General features: G+C 40.1%; 1 protein-coding gene across 2 annotated transcripts in view; it reads left to right on the top strand.

Moving 5' to 3' along the window:
* Window positions 1-18,817, top strand: part of gaa (alpha glucosidase) — a 39,065-nt gene extending 20,248 nt beyond the window's left edge. For both annotated transcript variants that reach the window (XM_068004108.1, XM_068004107.1), the window contains exons 7-20: window positions 1,010-1,128; window positions 2,936-3,067; window positions 4,195-4,305; window positions 5,337-5,450; window positions 6,522-6,606; window positions 6,844-6,961; window positions 8,125-8,258; window positions 9,210-9,361; window positions 10,574-10,722; window positions 12,138-12,279; window positions 13,842-13,940; window positions 15,276-15,440; window positions 16,168-16,320; window positions 17,560-18,817. In XM_068004108.1, the coding sequence (XP_067860209.1) occupies window positions 1,010-1,128; window positions 2,936-3,067; window positions 4,195-4,305; window positions 5,337-5,450; window positions 6,522-6,606; window positions 6,844-6,961; window positions 8,125-8,258; window positions 9,210-9,361; window positions 10,574-10,722; window positions 12,138-12,279; window positions 13,842-13,940; window positions 15,276-15,440; window positions 16,168-16,320; window positions 17,560-17,622 (1,736 nt within the window). In that variant the 3' untranslated portion in view covers window positions 17,623-18,817. The remainder of the gene's footprint in view (window positions 1-1,009; window positions 1,129-2,935; window positions 3,068-4,194; window positions 4,306-5,336; window positions 5,451-6,521; window positions 6,607-6,843; window positions 6,962-8,124; window positions 8,259-9,209; window positions 9,362-10,573; window positions 10,723-12,137; window positions 12,280-13,841; window positions 13,941-15,275; window positions 15,441-16,167; window positions 16,321-17,559) is intronic.
* The last annotated feature ends 3,699 nt before the right edge of the window (window positions 18,818-22,516 follow it).

Here is a 22,516-nt window from a genome sequence, read left to right as displayed (position 1 = left end):
CTGTTACGGTGCATAGATGTTACAATTTTTATTTTTAATAATACATTGATTGAAAAATGGCCCATGGCTGTGTACAATTGACTTCTATTTTATAAAATTCAGTTTTGGCAAACTCCAGGAAATTGGCTTTTCATGGTCAGATGATTGAAAATGTGTGTAGTTGGAAAGTTGTAAAAGAAAATTCAGTTATTGAAAACGGTTCAGATAATATTTGGTGAAGACCAGAATTCGCTTTACCAATCTTTGTCCCCATCCCCAACCCAATTTAAATTAAAATGTGTTGCAGTTCTGTTGCGGGATTTTTTTCTGTGCATAAGCTACAGGTACTTGGAATTTCTTCTCTGACATCTAGAAACAATAAGTATACCCTTTCTATGCATCTTTCTAAGGCCAATTTAGAAGCAGCTCAACCTCCTTCTGACTAATCTGATAGTTTTGCAATTCCCACATAGCTGTCCTGATGTCCCTCCAAGGTTCATAGATATGGGGCAGTTTTGTGCTAATGGCGCACGTCTACAAGGAACTGGATTGAGACTGCCCAAACGTATTTCATGTAGTAACTTTACTGCCGATAAACAAGAGACTTTAATCTCATCAAGCCAGATTCCAAAGCAGATGTGCCAATATCTAACTCACTGTTTTACCCAATTTCCCCTTTTTCCCTGCTCCGGATGTTTCATTGCCTTTCAGATGAGACGTTAAACCGAGTCCCCGTCTGCTCTCAGGTGGACGTAAAAGATCCTATGACACTATTTTGAAGAAGGGAGTGCTCCTCAATCAACACTAAAAACAAATTATCTGATCATTATGACATTGCTGTTTGTGGAATCTTGTATGCAAATTGGCTGCTGCTTTTCCTACATTACAACAGTGACTACACTTCAATAAAGTCCTTCATTGGCTGTAAAGCGCTTTGAGACGTAGTGAAAGGCACTACATAAATGCATATTTTTCTTTATTTAACACTACCCAGCACAACATCTTACTGTACATTGTGTTGACCTTGTAGGTTATCCGATAATGCCTCCATACTGGAGTCTGGGATTCCATTTGTGTCGGTGGGGTTACTGGAGTACCAACATCACCCGGCAAGTTGTGGAGAACATGACCAGAGCCAACATGCCTCAGGTGAGCAAACAAAGATAAAAGGTAATTTCTTGTTGAAAGCAAATCTGGTTTTCCAAATAAAACTACCTCCTAAAAGTACTTCGGAGAACTGCTGCAGGATCGAAGCACTGGACTCCAGCAAGACCTGAGTCGATACTTTTACATTAAAATCTTTAGTAACTGAGCTTTTTCTGAGATAAATTGGAACTTTATAATGTCTGTCACTGTGTACCTTTTCTGACCACAGCCACCATATATCCAACTTCCTGCCACTCAAGTACTCCTGAATGTTGTGCCCATTATTAAGAGTTAATGACTTCAGTATCGGCCATTCAAACAGCAGCTTTTTAAAAAAATAAAATTTTAATCAATAGTCACTAGATATCTAAGAACAATAAGTAAAAAGTTGTTCTCCCATGTCAGTTGTTCTCATTTGTAGTAATTGTGGGGTGAAACAGTTATAGGTCTTCTGCTCAAACAGACAGACACAGCAGGTGTGGCAGCAGTAATGCCATCAGATCCAAGTGAAAGCGTACTATAATAACTTTGACCATTGCATATAGAAGTCATACTTTGTTATGTTATCGATAGTTTCACTCTTTTACTATTCTACCAAGTAAAACTACTATTACTACAATATAAAAAGAAATCAATAGCAGTATAACATTAGCAGACATCTGATTAACTCTTTCCTTATAGTAGCTTGATCAGCTTGTTTTGTCTGTTGGTCCATTTCTGGTTGATTTGTATACACAGGCTGCCAATAGTGATTTGCAACTTTGAAAAATATCACATTGTTGAGCTATTCCAAGAGACTGTTCTTCCAACACCTCAGCATGCATTCCAGTCAAGCAGCTGTAGCAGAAGCTTTGCACCTCCGACTGATAGAACCATCATTTAGTGGAGTATGCTGCGTGCCCATGCTGTAGTTAAGAGGATGGTGGCAGTGCACTCACTTTCATGGAGAGTTATACTGCTTACTAGGCCACTTGTGATGAGGCCCCGATATCTGCTGATTGTTTAGTAAGGATTCAAATCCAGCTCATTAGTTATCAGATGATGAACTAGCGATTATCCTCTGTTTGGGGGAGTGGGGAAAGATTAACCAAATCTTCTTGGGGTTGAGGTTTCCTCCAGGATGACACACCTGGCAATGGAAGATGATTGGAATTAAGTCAACCCTCTGAGGCAGACTCAGTAATCTGATACCTGAGCCAAAAAAGTCCAGTGAACAGCCAGTCTGGTTGATAAACAGGACTTGGAAAGGTTGACTAGGGGCTGGAATTTTTCCCTCTCTGCAAGCCAAGGTGCACATGAGTAGGGTAGTCCTGGCTGGACAAGCACAGGAAAGCTTACTAGTATGCTGTGCTTCGAGTCTTCAGGCCTTGGTTCTTGCCAATCTGGGCTTGATCTCTCTAGAGTTAGATAAGCGATGAGTGTCACTATGCAGAAAGAGTGTGCACTTCATATCAGGCAAATGTACCCTACCTGCATGGATTTCTTAGTAGTTTGGTTTGGAAATTCCTGTGGGTGGTAATGGGTTGGCGCACGTACCCAGTAGTTTTTGGCAATAACAAAAATGTTAAACCTACAGAATTTGTAGTGAACAAAATCACTTCTTCTGATCCTACAGGTAGAAAAAATGGGTTAAAAAGTGCAAAGGAAATTCTCTTTCTCAGGCAAGTAAATTGTATGTATTTAGAGTGGACGCGCAGTACAATAAGCAGGGAAGAGAGTTTAAAATATATGGGTGTTTCACTTCTCTACATCACTGATCATCAGCAGGATACAGAATTGTTCTTTTTGTTAATTATTTTTCTTTCTGCAGGATGTACAGTGGAATGACATAGATTACATGGACGAGAAAAAGGACTTCACTTACAACTTGCAGAACTTTGGCGACTATGCACAGATGGTGAAAGAGTTTCACCAGAAGGGCTTGAAATACGTCATGATCGTGGTGAGGAAAAACACAAATCATCCAAGAATCAAAAAGTATTTCAACCATTGATTTGATTCCCAATATTAAGAATGGAAATTTTCATGTTTGACATAAAGTTCACCAAAATTTTAAAATAGGTAAAAATGTTAAATTTCTTCCAGGGCTACTGTTCTGTTTCCTTTCTTGCCTTTCATTTCCCACATCAATATTGCTTTTAAGCTGTATGTACATATGGCATTCTCCGTAGAACTGGTTGAGGGGGGTACTGGGGGCTGGACATACTTGGATTACATTTTATCTGTGGGTAGTGCAGGGATTGAAAAATTCCTATCCAGAGTCTAAGGCTTGTGTTTCTTGTGCGGTTGGGGAAGGAAGGGGGAGTTGTCATCCATAGCTACAGAAAATGAAAGAGTAGAAAATTGATTATAGTTGGTGTAGCATGTGATTCTTAATGGTATTTACATAGCTCACTAACACCATCAAGTGGCAGGTAACAAGTACTGCACAGCTTTGAGCCATCCTGAACAACTTTGGCTGGTGGTCAGGAACAGTGTGTGTACTGCTGATGTATTCAGGAAATTCCCTTAGGAAGTCTCTCTACAAACAGAAAATTTTGTTTTAACTTTTTTCCAATTTTGGAATTTTTTGTCAACATCAGGTAAATGTTAGAAATGAGATTTATGATCAAAAAGAGTGACAGATTGCAAATCTATTTTAAAAAAAATGTGGAGCTGCTTTCATTTTTCAAAATGAAATACAGATAGCATTCTGTGATACAGTGTGGTAGTCCTCCGTTTCCCCTCCCACACCCCCCCCACCCCCATTCCTAAATTTTTCTGCTCTTGAAGACACCCAAATCATTTTGGAGTACAATTCTGTGGGTGCCAGCTGCTCTCTGGTACACCAAGCAAGTGGCCATTCTTCATATGTGAACCAAGACTGTTAAGAGTTGACCCGTTACTGAACCAAATTACAGGCAATCTTGCCCCCACCCAATACCCGCACGTGGTCACTGACCTCTTAACGTGCCATGGTACATTATCTGTCATCTTGTTTTGAAGTTGGGTTGTGCATCTGTAGTGAGTCTCAGACTCCATTTCCTTCAAGGATTCTTAACACTGATGGCTTTTTGCTTGCTACTGTAGGATCCTGGTATCAGCAGTGCACAGGCAGCAGGGAAATACGAACCATATGACGACGGTGTGAAGAGAGGTGTCTTTATCAAAAATGAAACCAGCCAACCATTAATAGGAAAGGTCAGTACAGCATAACAGCACTGAGAAGTTTGGATTTTACATTTAGATTTTCCATTTTCACTTCACTAAATTGCAAGTGACTCTGACAGCATAATTTCACCAAATCTCCTTTACATGAAGAAATTTTAAAAACCTATAAACCTGGAAAAAAAATTATTTGCCGAAAGTGCCATTAGTGATTCTGAAAATACCAACTGCAAGTTCACAAGCATGTTAAATGCTTCTCAGAACAGCACCTTCATCCAAAACATTTACTCATCTGTGAGAAAAGACTATTCATTTCAAACTCTACTAATTCAGTACCTGTGCATGGGTACAAGTGCAGTTCTGTTGACCTATACTGTCATTAGTTGTGATTATGAAGAACCTTGCAGTCAGTTTATTGTGAAGTTATCTTTGAATGTGTATCTCTTTAAGATAATATTATACAACAGACACCATCATAATAAAGCATCTCTGCGTTGGAAATGTCTGTCTTAAAGTATCATCTTTTTTAAACCGTACAAGGCGACATACAAATGAGCATTGGGGTTGCGCCAAAACAGCAGTGAGTACAGCTTAATACAACGAACTGGTTCATTGTGGATTCCTGTGATGAGGGTCAGGAACAGGAAACCTGAAGTTTAATTTCAGGTAGAATAAAATGAGTGTAAAATAGAACACTCCTGTTTGGGCATCCAGTGTTATCATTAAGCATTCCTAGATATCGAAAGGTTTGATGCAGTGTAAATCTCCCCTATATTCTATCACAGCAACGTGCCTCAGCCACAATTTCAGATGAGCACCCCTTGTGGTAACATGATATTTTTTCATTTCCCACACCATCCTTTGACCTTTCTAAGTAAAATTGCAAATAGTGCTACACTGGAGCCCATTGCCACAACAAACTGAATGCAAGACTGTCCAAACTCATTTAACATTACAACCAGCAGACAGACTCTCATCCCATCAGTCTGGACTGGATTTGTACTCACCACGCCACCCAGTCTCCAAAAGCATATTTAAATTGTGTTCTGATCTATTTTATTCAGGTGTGGCCTGGTCCAACTGCCTTCCCAGATTTCACCAACCCAGAGACTCATGCCTGGTGGTACAAGAACATTAAGGAGTTTCATGATAAAGTGCCATTTGATGGGATGTGGATTGTAAGTACGCTAACTAAACTAAAAAATCATGTACTGTTGTGAAAGGATTGTTAAAACTATGGAAAGTGAATACAATGTCCATTTGATAGCTACTTTATAGTTCATATTCAATATGCAGTCTTAATTTGAAATTGCTTAATTCAAAATATATCATAATTCAAATTGTGTTAGCACTAAGTTTCTACTTTGCATTTACATTACTTAATTCAAATGATTGGCTAATTTAAATTTTTGAACACACAAAATGACTTTGAATTATCAGGTAAAACTGTATATAAGCAGTAAAATACAAGGGCATGAACAGTACTGGGAATATAGAACCATCCCTGTCCTTCAGTTAACCAGGCTCTGCTCCATTTTCTGTTGCAGCCACATACAAGTCTGTTATTGTTGTTGAATGGTACCATTAAAATATTGAAGAAATTTTGCTTTGAGAAAACTAGTCATGCTTTTGTATTTAAAATGGCATTGCATTCACCACTTGTTGCAATAATGTAGCATGAGTGCAACCATTATTACAACCTCATTCCAGGTGTGTTCAGCTATGCTCAGCCAAGTCTGAAGGGATGGTGAAACACCATTTAGAACAAGAGCGTATGTTGAACTGCGTTATTTTATATATTTAAAATAAAAAGTTTTCTAATCGTAGATGACCATAAACCTGTGTTTTATTACCTTCAGAATGTTGAGCTTGTTTATAGTGCATGAATTGCAATGAAGATTAGAGTTCAGAAGACAGGCAACAGAAATGTTCAAGACAAGGTTTTATTAATGACAGAGATGTATCAAAATGCTTTGTAGTTAAATAATTGGTCTTTATTTGTGAAAAATGTATAAAAAGTGTATGTTCTCAGGGGGCACAAACTGTTGGTTTAGAGAATCGAGCATGGTTGAAGTACAAACTGTTATTGGAAAATGCAGTGTGGAGTGGAATGTGTGCTATAGTCAGCGGTCAGTAGGGATGGTTTAAAGGATGCAGAGGAAGGTGCATCTGTGTGGCCTGACTGAAATCAACAATTTTTTTTTAGCTAGCAATGGTAAAGAAATAAAAATAAGCTGTTTGTTTCACAGGATATGAATGAACCATCCAACTTTGTTAATGGAGCAATAAATGGCTGTCCAGACAACAATTTAGAAAATCCTCCTTATGTACCAGGTAAAAGCTAATTCATTAGCAAAAGCAAGAAATATCTTTCAACCTCCTCTGACCAAGCCTTTCTGTACCATTTCTTTGCAGTAATTTTTAAGGGTTTTGTTTGTTGTATTTTGTACATGCAGGTTTATCTTTGAGATTTGTTCTGCATTTTGTTATACTCTTGGATCTCTGATTTTTGTGGGAAAGAATTTAATCAGCTCACTATGAAAATGACTGTTTTCTGTTTGTCTGCTGCAGGTGTGACTGGAGGAAATCTGAGGTATCGCACAGTGTGTATGTCTGGAAAACAGTATCTATCATCACATTATAACCTTCACAACCTGTATGGGTTGACTGAGGCCATTGCTTCCCACGAGTGAGTGACAATTCAAAGAGCAATGCATTAGTTTTACTGGACATGGGTGTAGTAATGTGTGTAGCAAGACAAGCCTTTTTTTACACTGTGCAGAATATGCTTAAAGTTTTCAAGAAAAATTCTTTTTGAACTCGGTTCCATGTTGCTGGTTGCTCTCCAGTACCTTGAGCAAATGGCTATTCTTCATGTGTGAGATTTGAAGATGAGTGTTGTCAGGCTATTCCACTGCAAAGGGCATCACATTGAAGCCTGATTCTGCCCTCACTAGATGCACACAAGTGTGCACTTCAAGCCTGAGTCACTGAATAGCAATCAGGAGCAGGAAAGTTGGCAGATTTTTCCCCTCCCTAACCCAAGGCACTGATATCAATTGTAGCACCTGTACCATTGCTCTGGCTCAGATCAGCTGACTCAACACAGACTGGTGACAAATTGGAACATTCCTGGTCTGAATGGTTCAGCTACTCATTAGATAAATTCACTGAATCATTGGGGGAACTCCTGAGCATGAATTAGCTGCATGCTGGCTACTGTCTAAAAGCCAGAGCCAATACATTGCCCCAGAATCCATTTTGGGTCTCAGCATCTATCACTGTTCTTGCTTATTGATGCAAGTCTGACACCTCTGATTGACTCTTATCAGATCATGATATGGAATATGATCTGTGAGTGTCTAGTAAATCTGGACATATTCCCTCGGTGCTTCAGCTTTCTGCAAATCGCAGAGCAACATCAGTACCCTCACAGCAGGTACAGTATCTGTATGATATTGTAATGTTTGGTGTCATGTATGATTGCATCTATGCAGTGGTAATGCTCTAAAAGTGAGGTTAAGGAGAGCCGCACAATGAATATAAAAGCACTAATGCCAATAGAGCCCAGTGACCAGATTCTAACTTTTTACAGCAAGGTAAGTATGGCAGAGGGATGCCAACAGCAACAATGGGTGTTATGTGTTGCCTACTAATCTTAAAAGCTCATTACTGAACTGGCTAGTGCATCTTTTAAAGTGAAGTTGGTGCATCATTGAAGAGAGATAGGTGCACAAGTAGTTTCAGTATATCCATCTTTCATTTGAAAAATAATGAGGTTTTATATTGGCGATAGTTGATGCATATTTTAAGCCACCTTTTGTTTAATATGATCTCCTTTCTTATATCTAGTGCTTTGATCAAGGTGATAGGAAAACGTCCATTTGTGATTTCACGTTCCACATTCCCCAGTCATGGCCATTATGCTGGACACTGGACTGGGGACATCTTGAGCAGCTGGAATGACATGTATTACACCATCCCAGGTACAGAAATGGAGTTTTGTTATAGACCTTACCTTCCTTTCTCCAAGGATGTTGTTGCCTGACCTGCTGAGTGTTTCTAGCACTTTCTGTTTTTATTTATGTGTCCTTTTCAAAATGTATAGCTGTCAGAATATAGTTTTACATTCCACTAGTTGTGTTACCTTCAGTCAGTTAACATAATATCATGATCAAGTCAATTGTGTTGATTAATCAACCAATCTTTTCTTTCACCTCTAATAAATGAGAAGCTATGAAGCGTTTGGAGAGGATGTACTCAGTCAACATTTCTTGTTCAACATTTAGCAGTAAGATTTAAATGTGCCTTTCTAACATCTACAGTATCAAAACATATCATAGTAAAATTAATACTATTGTGAATCACATAGATATCGTGGCCAACAGAGAGATATGAGAACTGTCTCTGCGACAAGTCTGGCTAGATGCGGGAAAAAGTTTGTGTTCAACAGAATGTAGGACAAATCTTTTGTTTTTCATGATTTTGATTTTTCTCACTTCTCCTTCTGTGGAATCTTTGAACCGAGCAACTTCCCTGGCTGACAATGGACCAGGCACTTGGTCCCAACCTCTGCCTGTGCAGCTGTACGCTGGCCACTAGGATGTGCGTGCGAGAAGTGCAGGCTGATTGTCCTTGTTTTTTCGTTAATTCCTGCTGCCTCATCGTATCTCCCCTGTAGGGAAACTAAAAATACAAGCCAATGTGCGGTTGAACACATTGCAAGTTCAACATGTTGTGGGTATCATGCCACCACCGAAGGGAGCCTTTTTATTATAGCCTGAGATTTTTTTAAATTTTTAATTAGGATAGTCATACTGTTTGTTGGTATTCTATTGGAATGGGAACACTGGTTATGTACAATTTAAATTTGAAATATGGAATGTGAAAGATCAAAAATCTGAACATTTTTATGCATTATCTTGTGTATTTTGCAGCAATAATGCTGTTTAACATGTATGGGGTTCCTCTGGTTGGAGCGGATGTCTGTGGTTTCCGTTGGAGAACCAATGAAGAGCTCTGTGTGCGCTGGACACAACTTGGATCATTCTACCCGTTTATGCGGAATCACAATGACCAGAAACAGCCGGTTAGTGCTTGAGAGACTAGTAAATATTGAAGTTGGCGTAGAGTCCAATTTTAGTTATTTGTTTTAAAACATTGAATATATAGTACTGTAAAATGCAGTGTGTGAAATTAAAAGATTAATTGTTGTATTTCTGTTGACGGCAGTAAAGATGTGAAAAAGTTTTCAGATATTTAACTGGAAAAGGAGATTAACTGTGAAATAGAAGTTTACCGTGTGTTTTCTTTTAATTTGTAATGTACTTGGTACAACATTAATCATTTTTCCATGAAATGAAAACACTGTAATAACATAAGCAGAAACACATTTTTTATGTTTGATGTATAGTGTTATTTGAGGGTGAGAAGTTTTCTCACAAATCCCATTAGTGCTCTCACCTCTGCAATTTTCTTCACTGAGGGCCATCACTGTCTGGCTACTGACATTTTCTCAGCTGTCAATAACAGTTTCATGACTGGAGACATTGCTTATCACAAAACAAGAGAAAACAATGCAAGGTTTCCTCCTCTCTGAGGCAAAGATGTCAATGGTAGAAGCCTAAGATGCACAAGACAAGAATTGGTGCTTGGATCAAAATTTTGAATGAGTATTTTACTTATTAAATGTGACTTGTTTTCAAACCAAAGCTTTCATTTTGTTAAAGCAGAATGGCATTTGTGACAGGCGTCATGGAGAGGCTTGAGGCCCCTCAGCCCCAACATACCGCTAAAGGAGAGTAGACAAGGGCGAGAGGCCTTGAGAAGGAAACAAGAGTAATAGTGCTGATCAGAGTCTAGGGCTTAGAAATTTGAAGGCGCAGCGCCCATTTTTTGAGCGCTAAATGGGCACCTAAGCCTCCGATAAGGCAAGCAAGAAACGCACTCTCCTTACGTGCTGAAAGTGTGCCGCCCGGCATATTGATGTCGGCAGAAAAAAGGTCCAGGTTGACCCCCTTCTCCCGGTAACCTTTAAGGACTTGCCTAAGGGCTGCTGTCGGCGACACAGCGGCCCGAACTTCAAGGCCTCTTATCTGGCAAGCTGCCTATGGATGCCCATTAGGAGTCCACAGCCGGCCGGCTCAATGATATTGAGGCCCAAGGCCCAATATTAGGTGTGCTTCGGGCCTGATCTTTCCCTGCATGCCCCTTTTTGACACATGTTAATTTTTACCCCTAGATTCTATGATTCTATGTGAATACCAGTTGTAAAGGAAGGACTGTATATTTTGTTTTTCAGTCTCAGGAACCATATGTCTTCAGTGAGTCGGCGCAATCAGCAATGCGGAAAGCTCTCTTCACTAGATACATGCTGCTGCCTTTCCTTTACACACTTTTCCACAAAGCCCACTCAGCTGGAGAGATGGTTGTTCAGCCACTGTCATTTGAGTATGTTACCTTTTTATTACTGTGTGTAAAAGTATCTGCACCTTAATGAGGTTGGAAAATAGTAGCCTTACCTGAAGCCAGGTTTAAACTAGTTCCAGTCTTGTTTTGCCTGTAGATTTGTTTTAAATGATCCAGTCACATTTTAATGCTAACGTCAAACTTTCTCCATTAGTTGATTCCAAAACTAAGATTTTGGGTCATTAGAAACCCAATGTGTTCATATTTTACCATTTAGGTTGCATCTGAAGCACAGCCTTCCTTTTTAACAGTTTCCAGGTCCATGTCTGGTAATTATTAGCAAAAATGAGAGCACACAGAATTGGAGGTAGCCTTGTGACTTGGGTCGGTAATTGGTTGGGAGGTAAGAGACAGAAAGTAGGAATAAAGGTTTGTTTTCTGATTGGTGGGACAAGTGGTATTCGTGGGGCCTCTCTGCTTTTCACCGTATGTATTAATGACTTGGATAAAGGAATGGACTTAGTGTTGGAGCTGCACACATCCAGGAAAGTGGAGAGTATTCCATCATACTTCTGACTTGTGCCTTGTAGATGGTGGAAAAACTTTGAGGAGTCAGGAGGTGAGTCACTCACCACAGAATACCCAGCCTCTGACTTGCTCTTGTAGCCACAGTATTTATGTGGCTGGTCCAGTTAAGTTCCTGGCCAATGGTGAGCCCCCCGCCACCCCCAGGATGTTGATGGTGGGGGATTTGGCAATGGTAATGCCCTTGAATGTCAACAGGAGGTGGTTAGACTCTCTCTTATTGGAGATGGTCAATGCCTGGCACTTGTCTGGCGTGAATGTTACTTGCCATTTAGCAGCCCAAGCCTGGATGTTGTCCAGGTCTTGCTGCATTTGGGGAGATACTGTCCAACTGCAAACAGCAGTTATTTTTGGTGTAGCCTGGAAGTATATACTATTGCAGCGCTCCATGTGTTTGTAATTGTAATTCCATACATCGTGCACATGCAAGATAGATCAACCAAATGAAAGGGTAAATGGACAGCCTACTCCCGAACCTTAGTTATGTTGTTCTGAGCCAGCTGGTTGGAATGGTCATGGGTTGACTTTTCCTTCAATATTTTCCCCATTTCCCTCCCCACATTGAAGAGGCACCTGGCCTTTGCTCAACATCTCCCCACAGCAGCACAACTGAGTTTGGGAATTCAACAGAGTGGGATTTGAAACTATAACCACTGCTCTTGAGACACCAATTACCAGAGAGCCATGAAATGTTTGTAAATGTATATATGACATTCATTGCCGAAGGATGTCTTTTTGTGGGAAAGTGTTAAAATATCCATTTTAGTACATTTTTTAAAAATACAATATTTAAATAGCTTCACCTGACCTTTTCTGTCAGTTGTGTTGGAATTACTCCAGATATGTAAATGCTTTCATTTCACTGGCTTTAGATTCCCTCAAGATCCAAACACACCAAGCATTGATCGTCAGTTCATGTGGGGGAAGGCACTTCTCATCACTCCAGTATTGAAACCTAAAACAGTGGAGGTGTCTGGCTATTTTCCCCCAACAACTTGGTACAATCTACATAATGTAAGTGTCATATTACCGTCATTCTTGAACATGATCTTGCAGTCACTGTAGTACTGGATAGTGTACTACATCTGTGCGTCACATGCTCACTGAATTTACATTTACGCCACAGCTTGATCTGAAATCCCATTCAGATCATAGTATCATAGAAGGTTACAGCATGGAAGGAGGCCATTCAGCCCATCGAGTCCACACCGGCTCGAGGAATGAGCAATCCAGCTAGTCCCACTGCCCCGCCCTATCCCTGTAGCCCTGCACATTTTTTCATTTCAAGTACTTATCCAGTTCCCTTTTGAAGGCCATGATTGAATCTGCCTACACCACTCCCTCGGGCAGTGCATTCCAGATCCTAAGTAAAAAAGTTTTTCCCATGTCACCTTTGCTTCTTTTGCCAATCACCTTAAATCTATGCCCTCTGGTTCTTGACCCTTTTGCCAATGGGAACAGTTTCTCTCTATCCACTTTGTCTAGATTTTGAACACCTCTATCAAATCTCCTCTCAACCTCCTCTGTTCCAAAGAGAAAAATCCCAGCCTCTCCAGTCTATCCATGTAATTTAAGTTCCTCATCCCTGGAGTCATTCTAGTAAATCTCCTCTGCACCTTCTCTAAGACCTTCACATCCTTCCTAAAGAGCGGTGCCCAGAACTGGACACAATGCTCCAGTTGTGGCCGAACCAGTGTTTAATAAAGGTTCATCATGACTTCCTTGCTTTTGTACTCTATGCCTCTATTTATAAAGCCCAGGACCCCGTATGCTTTTTTAACCGCTATCTCAACCTGCCCTGCCACCTTCAACGATTTATGCACATAAATCCCAGATCCCTCTGTTCCTCCACCCCTTTTAGAATTGTGCCCTCTAGTTTATATTGCCTCTCCTAATTTTTCCTACCAAAATGCATCATCTTGCATTTTTACGCATTAAACTTCATCTGCCATGTGTCCGCCCATGCCACCAGAGTGTCTATATCCTCATGAAGTCTATTGCTATCCTCCTCACTGTTCACTACCCTTCCAAGTTCATCCACAAATTTTGAAATTGTGTCCTGTACTCCCAAGTCCAAGTCATTAATATGTATCAAGAAAAGCAGTGGCGCCAGCACTGACCCCTGGGGAACACCACTGCACACCTCCCTCCAGTCCAAAAAACAACCGCTGGATCAGACCATATTTTGTGGATTGTGTAGTGGTCTCACTTATCCCTCTGCTCCAGTTCATTCCATGTGCTCAGCAATGTTACTTTACCAACCTAGCCTTTATTCAGTTTTTTTCTGTTTGTGAGATCCCAGGAGATTCACAAAAAGTCTTTACCACAATCTTATGTTGGTAACCTGAAGCACAGAACAATTCAGGTGCAGTATCGAGTGGTTGATGGTCTCTGCTCCACCCAAAAATCCAATTAAATGTCCACTCCACTCCAGTCTGGAAATCATATAGTGGATCAGCTAAAGTCAAATAAGTTATTCCCAGTGTACAGCATAGTATTTGTATGTATGTATGCATGCTAGTATGAATTTGTCATCATTTTAGTTCCCTCCTGATCTTGTATATTTCAATGTTTAGGGTTCTGCTGTTCATAGTAAGGGTCAGTACATTGTACTGCAGGCACCCTTGGATACAATAAATGTTCATGTACGAGGGGGCTGCATTTTGCCTACACAGGTAAGAGTATGCAAGTAACTTCAGTGGGGGTGAAATTCAACTTCAGGGGGGTGCAAAACGGGTGCTAGCAGATCAGTTACCTGTTATACACCTGCCCAATTTTCCTTTCCCATTTTGCTGCCCTGCCGAAGTTGAATTTTACCCTCAATTTATTTTATACTGGAAGATGTATACTGGAACACATTCAGAGGTTAACATTTTTACAGCAAGGCACAGGCAAAGTTTTGTCACGAGACATTTTGACGCTGTCATGTCCCTCTAAATTGCAGAACTATTTCTGGTAGAAGCATTTCTAGAATTTGCTGTGCATTCCTGTGGCAATCCATCAAATTTACATTGTGGAGCAGAGTAAAAGACACTGGCACCAGCAGAGAATCAACTGCACATGTGCAGATTATAAATAATTTTCAATTCTGACCACAGAAAGAAGTGAAAAACTGCTTTGTTGGACTATAGTGGCAGGCTGAAAACTCAGCTGACCAAGGCCAAAAAAAAAGGTATCCCGTGCCACAGGCTGGATTGTTTTATATCTGCTGCTGTTAGATTGCTGCCTTTGGAGGAACATGAGTTTCTCGTGAGCTTCTCCTCCTGATGCAGTAGTGTTGGCTCATTTACTTTACAGCGCTGCAAACAAAGTCAGGGCTGCCACCCATGATAGCACTGTAATGTAACGGCACATCCATTGGGTAGCCACTTAATAATTGTGCTGCATTACCAGTGTACGGTTGCACGTTAGCATTATAGAGTAACTACTTGGAATTGTACCAGAATTCAATTAAATCCAGTCATATTTACCATTTAAAGAAATATTATCACCTCTTATAGTATCCTGCAAGATACATGTCATATTCATAACCGAGCCACTACATGTTATATCAGAACTTTTGTTCTCCCAAATCAGTTCTTCTGGACAGGATTCGGCAGCCACCAGCACTTTGATCTCAATGTACTTTTATATTGTGCACTAGGATTCCAGGAGAGCAGCACTGGAGTTGAGGTCATTTGGTCTCTGGGTGCCACTCTCTTTTTACTTTGTAACATGTCACTAGTAATTGTGGGTCAGTTAGCAAACCAATAGGAAAGAAGTGCTTTTTTTCCCCACACATCAGATTGCCAGTTTAAAGAAAGTAAGTCTATATTCTCCACACTGTCCAGGACCAGATTTTTCCCTGAGAGCAGCTGTGTGAGTACCCCAACTCCTGTCATCAAAAGCACATTATCAGTATAAGAATACCCTCAGAAGTGACAACTTAATACTGATTTAAGTGTGTTTCCTTAATTCTCATTATGGTTGCATCCCAGTGATGATTGTATTTATATCTGCATTCTATCAAGGAGCCCAACACCACAACTGCTGCCTCTCGTGGGAACCCATTTGGTCTGATCGTGGCCCTGTCTGATCAGGGGTTTGCTAGAGGGGAACTCTTCTGGGATGATGGTGACAGTCTGCTGAGTTATGAAAATGGTGATTATACTGAAATTATCTTCCTCGCAAAAAATGTAAGTATGACTGATTTTAGACACTTCATTATTAGTGTTGGTTGTGTGGAATCTAAGCTTGAAACACATGCATAAGGACTCCTTCCCTGGATAACATGCAAATGACAGCCTATTCGCTACAATCTCTCTGAATCAAGAAGTTTCTAATGCTTTGTTTACACATGAAACTTTAAACCAATAAGGAAGCAAGATTGAGTGTGGCAAATGGTTTAAAAGTTGACTGAACTAACCCTGCCCAGTAGTCCTGCATCTCGTGTTGTGTGATCATAGAGCAACATCAACAGCAGCCAGAAAACTCCTATGACTTACTGCCCTGCCCCTCAGCTGAAGGAGGAACAATGATGATAGGAGATTCCTTAGGGAATCAGCAGGCAGAAACTGGGTTAAAATGAATGTAAAACTCCAAGTTGAAGCCAATCTTTCAGACTTTCCTGATCCTGAATTATAATCACAGGTATTTTCTGTATATTTCCTTTTAGAACATTGTATTTTAATTCATTTTGGATTTTTTTAAAATAGAGATTAGAGAATGGTAGACTTTATATTAAGATGCAAAACTGTCCCAAAGTAGCATTTTGTTAAGCATATTGTTTAATTTACATACTTGGATTGCAGTGCTGTCCAGTTATAGACTGCCACAGCTTGAGAAATTGGCATATGCTATGAAGAGATTTGATCATTTGAGTGTGTGTGGTACCTTTTCTAGCTATATTTTTTTCCCCCCCAGAATGTGCTGTTCAGTGAGATAATCCATTTGAACAGCCAGGTGGATGGCCTGAAACTGCGCAGCGTCTTTGTGTTTGGAGTTCCATCTCCCCCACAGAAAGTTTCTGTTAATGGATTCTGGATCTCAGACTTCTTCTATAGGTTAGACACAAAGGTGAGGACACAGACTCTGTCTAAATAGCATTTAAACCACCCTGAGAAATACAAATAAAATTAATTTTGAAATTTGAAAAGTGTTTGGATGTATTTCTCATTCTATCCAATTTTTTTCTCTTGAAGATGTTGACTCTTTGCTGGAGTACTGTTCAATGGTTTCTGGCCACCTTCGGGTATATTAACCAAATACCCATCCTTCAATGCATGAACCTAGACAGTGAATTTTGACAGGCTATTTTCTCATGGGGGCATCACTGTTAAGCTTGACCTCACCCTACATACACACTTGTGCTGTTCCAGCCAGCAGGGATCACTGGATAGCGATCCAGGGTGAGAATCATGGCCAATTTCATCATCCCAACCTGGGGTTGCAGCCCTATTTCTGTCCTGACTGAGATCAGCTGACTCAGCCGAGGTGGGGGGGGGGGGGGGGGTGGAGTGTAATTCCAAGATCCGTATTGTCTGTATGATTCATCTAGTTGCTATCGAGGGAAGCTGAATTCAATTTTGCAATGCACAGTGCCAAATGTACAAAAAATATTGTTTTCAAATTTTGCATTATAGGCAAGAATACTGAAAAGGAATCAGTGTTTCTGTCATAGAATCATACAGCACAGAAGGAAACCATTCGGCCCATCCTGCCTGTGCTGGCTCTTCGAAAGAGCGATCCAATTAGTCCCACTCGCCTGCTCTTTCCACATAGCCCTGCAAATCTTTCCTTTTTAAGTAGAGATCCAACTCCTTTTTGAAAGTTACTATTGAATCTGCTTCCACCACCCTCTCAGGCAGTGCATTCCAGATCATAACATCTCGCTGCATAAAAATAATTCTCCTCATCTACCCCCTGGCTTTTTTGCCAATTATCTTAAATCTGTGTCCTCTGGTGACCAACCCTCCAGCCAGTGGAAACAGTTTCTCCCTATTTACTCCATCAAAACCCTCATAATTTTGAACACTGCTATTAAATCTCCCCTTAACCTTCTCTGCTCTAAGGAGAACAATTCCAGCCTCTCTAGTCTCTCGGCATAACAGAATTCCCCAATCCATGGTACCATTCTGGTAAATCTCCTCTGCACCCTCTAAGGCCTTGACATCCTTCCTAAAGTGTAGTGCCCAGAATTGGACACAATACTCTAGTTGAGGTCTAACCAGTGATTTATAAAGGTTTACAATAACTTCCTTGCTTTTGTACTCTATTCTGTTCATGTCATGTATCTGATTTTTTTATTTCTTTCAGGTGCTGACTTTGCAGAATCTCTCTATTCTACTGGGAGAACAGTTTACAATTATCTGGTTCTGAAGAAAGCGAAGCAGAATCTGCTTATACCAAGAAAATCTCAGCAACAGATTGTAAACCAGTGGTAAAGTCTAGCAAAAGTTAAAAGAAGGGATATTTATGATTGGATTCTGATTATTAGTTTGACAAAAATTGCTGCACATCATTTGAAATTGAATTTGATAGGAATGATATATAGGCAATCCTTTCAGAGTTCTGATTGCATCTGTTATTTGAGTATTTTTGGGGGATTTAGGAGGGGATGACCCTTGTTTGAGATCCATGACAGCCATAAGATACCCAGTGAACTACAAATATGTGGAAACACCCATTCTGTTAGCTTTCTCCAACAGTTTCATTGTTGGATCTATCCTGTGCCACAACTGAAAGATGTTTTCACTGTTGGTCTATTGCAGTCAAATGGATTTCTTTTTGTTTTTACCCACTCAATGGTGATTCCTGGAATGACTTGGATTATGTCAATAGAATTGTGATATTTTATGATTTACATACTACTGTTTTGTAATTTTGCTAATTACGTGATTTTTGGGTCTCAAAAATATACAAGGCAGTGATTAGGCAAAGGAATAACAGGAGTTGATCTTCCACATTTATTGTCGTCTTATTATTGATTCGGATAATTCAGCGAGTTCCTAGGATTTGGTAAAGTCAGGATAATATTTGTGTCTCAGCAGCATTAAATGAGGCTTCACAGGAAAAGGAAGAATATCCCTTCTATATTACGGTGGAGGTAGGAAGCATTATTAGTGTTTTTGAATCCTCTTGATCATCATCCAGAATTGAAAAGGCTAGTAATCTCTGTTTGCTGTGCAGAGCACTTCCTGACTGAGGTAATGGCTCATATTAGCAGGAAGGCGCTCCATGATGAGTTCCAAACTAGAATAACAGGCACCCAGGACGTGAATAATAAAGAAACATTCTTTGTTAGTCCAAACTACATTGTGGGGAGGGGAGTATATCACATCGAATGATCTTACTTTCCTTCCCGTAAATGAAAGTTGTTATAAATCCTTCAGTGGCTGAACAAAAACTCCTAACCTAGCTTTACAATTAGAGCTTGTTAAAAATTTTATGTAAATACAATGGTCTTTGCGATACTTGTTTTATTGGGGGAGATGCTAAAGACGAATGCACAAATTGGTTTCAATGAAATGGGGTTTTTTTTGTATTTCTTTTCAAATAAATTTGAAATACAATGCTGGCTGTTATTTCATTTCGTAAAATTCCATGAATTAATCTATGTCAGATGCTCCTCCTTTAGCAGCTGTTTGAACATAACGACATAAGAAATAGGAGCTGGATTCGGCCATATGGTCACTTGAGCCTGCTCCGTCATTGAATAAGATCATGGCTGATCTTCGACCTCAACTCCACTTTCCCGCCTGATCTCCATATCCCTTGATTCCCTTAGTGTCCAAAAATCTGTCGATCTCAGTCTTGAATATACTCAACAACTGAGCATCCACAGCCCTCTGGGGTAGAGAATTCCAAATATTCACGACCCTCAGTGATGAAATTCTTCCTCTTCTCAGTCCTAAATGGCAGTCTCAGGATAAGTGGTTGATGTCCCAAGTTCTAGACTCTCCAGCCAGGGGAAACTTCCTCTCAGCATCTACCCTGTCAAGCCCTCTTCAAATCATACATGTTTCAATGAGATCACCTCTCATTCTTCTAAACTCCAGACAGTATGGGTCTATTCTCATCCATCTTTTCTAACAGGATAACCCTCTCATCCCAGGAATCAATCTAATGAACCTTCATTGCACCACCTCGAAGGCAAGTATATCCATCCTTAGGTAAGGAGACGAAAACTGTACACAGTACCCCAAGTGTGGTCTCACCAAAGCCCTGTATAATTGCAGCAAGACTTCCTTACTCTTGTACTTCAACGCCTTGCAATAAAGGCCAACATACCATTTGCCTTCCTAATTGCTTGCTGTATCTGCATGTTAACTCTGTGTTTTGTGTATGAGGACACCCAGATCCCTCTCAGCACCAACATTTAATAGTTTCTCACCATTTAAAAAATATTCAGTTTTTCTATTTTTCCTACCAAAGTGAATAACTTGACATTTCCCCACATTATACTCAGTCTGCCACCGTCTTGCCCACTAACTTAACCTGTTGATATCTCTTTGCGTCCTCCTCACAGCTTACTTTCCCACCTAGCTTTGAATCGTCAGCAAACTTGGATACATTACACTCGGTCCCCTCATCTAAATCATTAATATAGATTGTAAATAGCTGAGGCCCAAGCACCGATCCCTGTGGCACCCCATGAGTTACAACCTGCCAACCCGAAAATGACCCGTTTCTGTCATATAACGACTCCTCAATCCATGCTAATATATTACCCTGAATCCCATGAGCCCTAATCTTGTGTAACATTTTGTTTGGTTGTATCACCACCTCCTACATTCAATCTATCTAGCCTTGTTTTTTAGTACAATGCACAGAGTAGTCTGTTGTTTAATGATAGTGTTTTTGAAACATGAGAAGGATTTTTATTCTGTGATTTGCAGTTGTACTATCTTTTCACCGTTGCCATTTATTCCGTAGGAGTTGGTGCAGTCCAGATGAATGCTAGTATCCTTAATATTTTATTTTGTGCATGGATGGTCAACCTTTAATTTAAGCTCATTTTTCCCACATCATGACATAGTCTCACTAGGTTTTGCACCATGTTCTGCTGAGATAGTGGGTGGGCCATTGTTCCTAGACCTCCAGCAATGATGGCCTTTGACTAGGTAACAGTAAGTGTGCAAGAGTAGTCAAGTGACAACTCAATTTCTTATGTATTTCTCCTTCCACCACAAGTAGATGCTTACCATCCTGACCAGTACAGCTGAGATCAGGAACTCAGCAAAGTGAAGGTTGCCTCTACTCCATGATATTGTGTTTGGTGTTCCAATGCTTATACTACTATGCTGCCTATTGCCAGGCACATCTTGAACCAGTTATCAGAATACTGCATTTCCCTCAGCTATGATAAAATATTTTATAAAATGAAGTGACCTTTTTCCTTTAAGATAAACTTCAAAGATAATGGCAGTCATTTTTTGATTTTGGTTCTCCCCTTTATTTAGATCATGGGTGAATTGCTCCCAGGGCTCTGCCAGTACTCCAAAAATTCACATTGATATGATGCTCAGTACATAATATGTGTTAGCAATTTCCAAAGGGTTGGTGAGCAGGAATGTTGGCCTGAACTGGTGGAGTGGAGGAAGTGAAGAATAAGGACTAATGCAGTCAGCGGAGCAGAGAAAAGCACCCAGATAGGGTGGAGCAAGGTCGTGGAGGGATTTGAAAATAATACGAGAACTGGGTTTCGGTATCGTGACAAATACGTGCCGAGGAACCAGACGAATTCCCTCCTTTAACTCCTGACTAAGGAACCGTTTGGGGTTTTACCTTCCTGTGTAGGTCTAGGGATGAATGAGGCTCACCGAACCATCTTACACTAACCAGTTTGGATCAAAATGAATTTAATTTACTAACCCTTGATTAGGTTACTCTCAAGCTGCTGAGTGAGTGAATTAACTATTGCCAAATCATCAAGAAAGACACCAGACCACAAGACATTCACTAAACACTATTGGTTACAAATCGCTACTTAAAGTTGGGTGCATGAACGCTTAATAGTAATGCACAAATGTAATCAGAGTTACTTAGCAGTTGAGTAGCAAATCATTAATGGAGTGAGTTGCTTACACAGGCAATTCAGTAAATCACTGTATAGGGATGGATGGATTTGGAAGATGAATGCATGGCTGAAAGACTGGTGTGGGAAGGAGGGTCTCCATTTCATGGAACACTAGCACCAGTACTGGGACAGGAAGGAGCTGTACCACTGGGACGGGCTCCAGCTGAACTGGAATACAACCAGTGTCCTAGCGGAAAGGATAAATTGGGCTGTCAATAGGACTTTAAACTAGCAAAGTGGGGGAAGAGATCTGGGGAAGTTAACATAAGTCTAAAGAAAAAAGAAATAGGAAATGAGTAAAGGTCACACCAAGGTAAGGAATGAGGGGAACATAAATGGTCATGGAACAAATAGTTATAGAACATAAGCACAAAATGACTGTTAAAAACAAAGGGAGGGGAACAATTACTAAAAACAAATTAAATTGCAATGTGCACAGCATCCGAAACAAACCGGGGAACTGGAGGCAATAATTAATAGCGAGAAATCAGATGTGGTAGGGATAACTATAACATGATTACATAAGGAATAGGGCTGGCAGTTAAATATTGCAGGATATGATGCATTTAGAAAGGATAGGGAAGGAACAAGGGGTGGGAGGGGGGGTTGGAGAAGTTACTAATTAGAGACACCATAATGGCAATAGAAAAAAGGACATCAGTAACATTAAGATAGAAACAGAATCCATATGGATTGAGACAAAGGATAAGAGGAAATCGATCACATTAATAGATATATTCGACAGACCACCTAATACTGAAAGAGAAGTGGAGGATGAAATATGTAGACAAATCTATGAAATGAGTAAAAAAAAAACATCAAATAACAATCGGGCGATTTTAACCACCCCCAAATAAACTAGCAAGAAGAGGTAGGAAATGGAGTTTTTACAATATGTACATGACTCCTTTCTTGCCCAGTATATGAGCAGTCCAACAAGTGAGGAATCACTGCTGGATCTAGTAATGGGAAATGAATCAGAACAGATAAAAGAAGTAAGCATAGGGGAACATGTAGGCAGTAGCAATCATAACATAATAAAGTTTAAAATAATGATTGAGAAAGATCAATACCAAAGTAATAGATTGTAAAAAAGCTAATTTTGAGGGGATGAGAATGGAACTAAGGCAGGTAACTTGGGAAAAAAATGACAAACAAATAGAACAGTGGGTAATATTTAAAACGGTGATCAGT

This window comes from Heptranchias perlo, chromosome 23, assembly GCF_035084215.1.
Source record: "Heptranchias perlo isolate sHepPer1 chromosome 23, sHepPer1.hap1, whole genome shotgun sequence".
NCBI classification, from domain to species: Eukaryota; Metazoa; Chordata; class Chondrichthyes; order Hexanchiformes; family Hexanchidae; genus Heptranchias; species Heptranchias perlo.
Note: the sequence above shows the minus strand (reverse complement) of the source record. Positions and strands in the feature narration are given on the sequence as shown.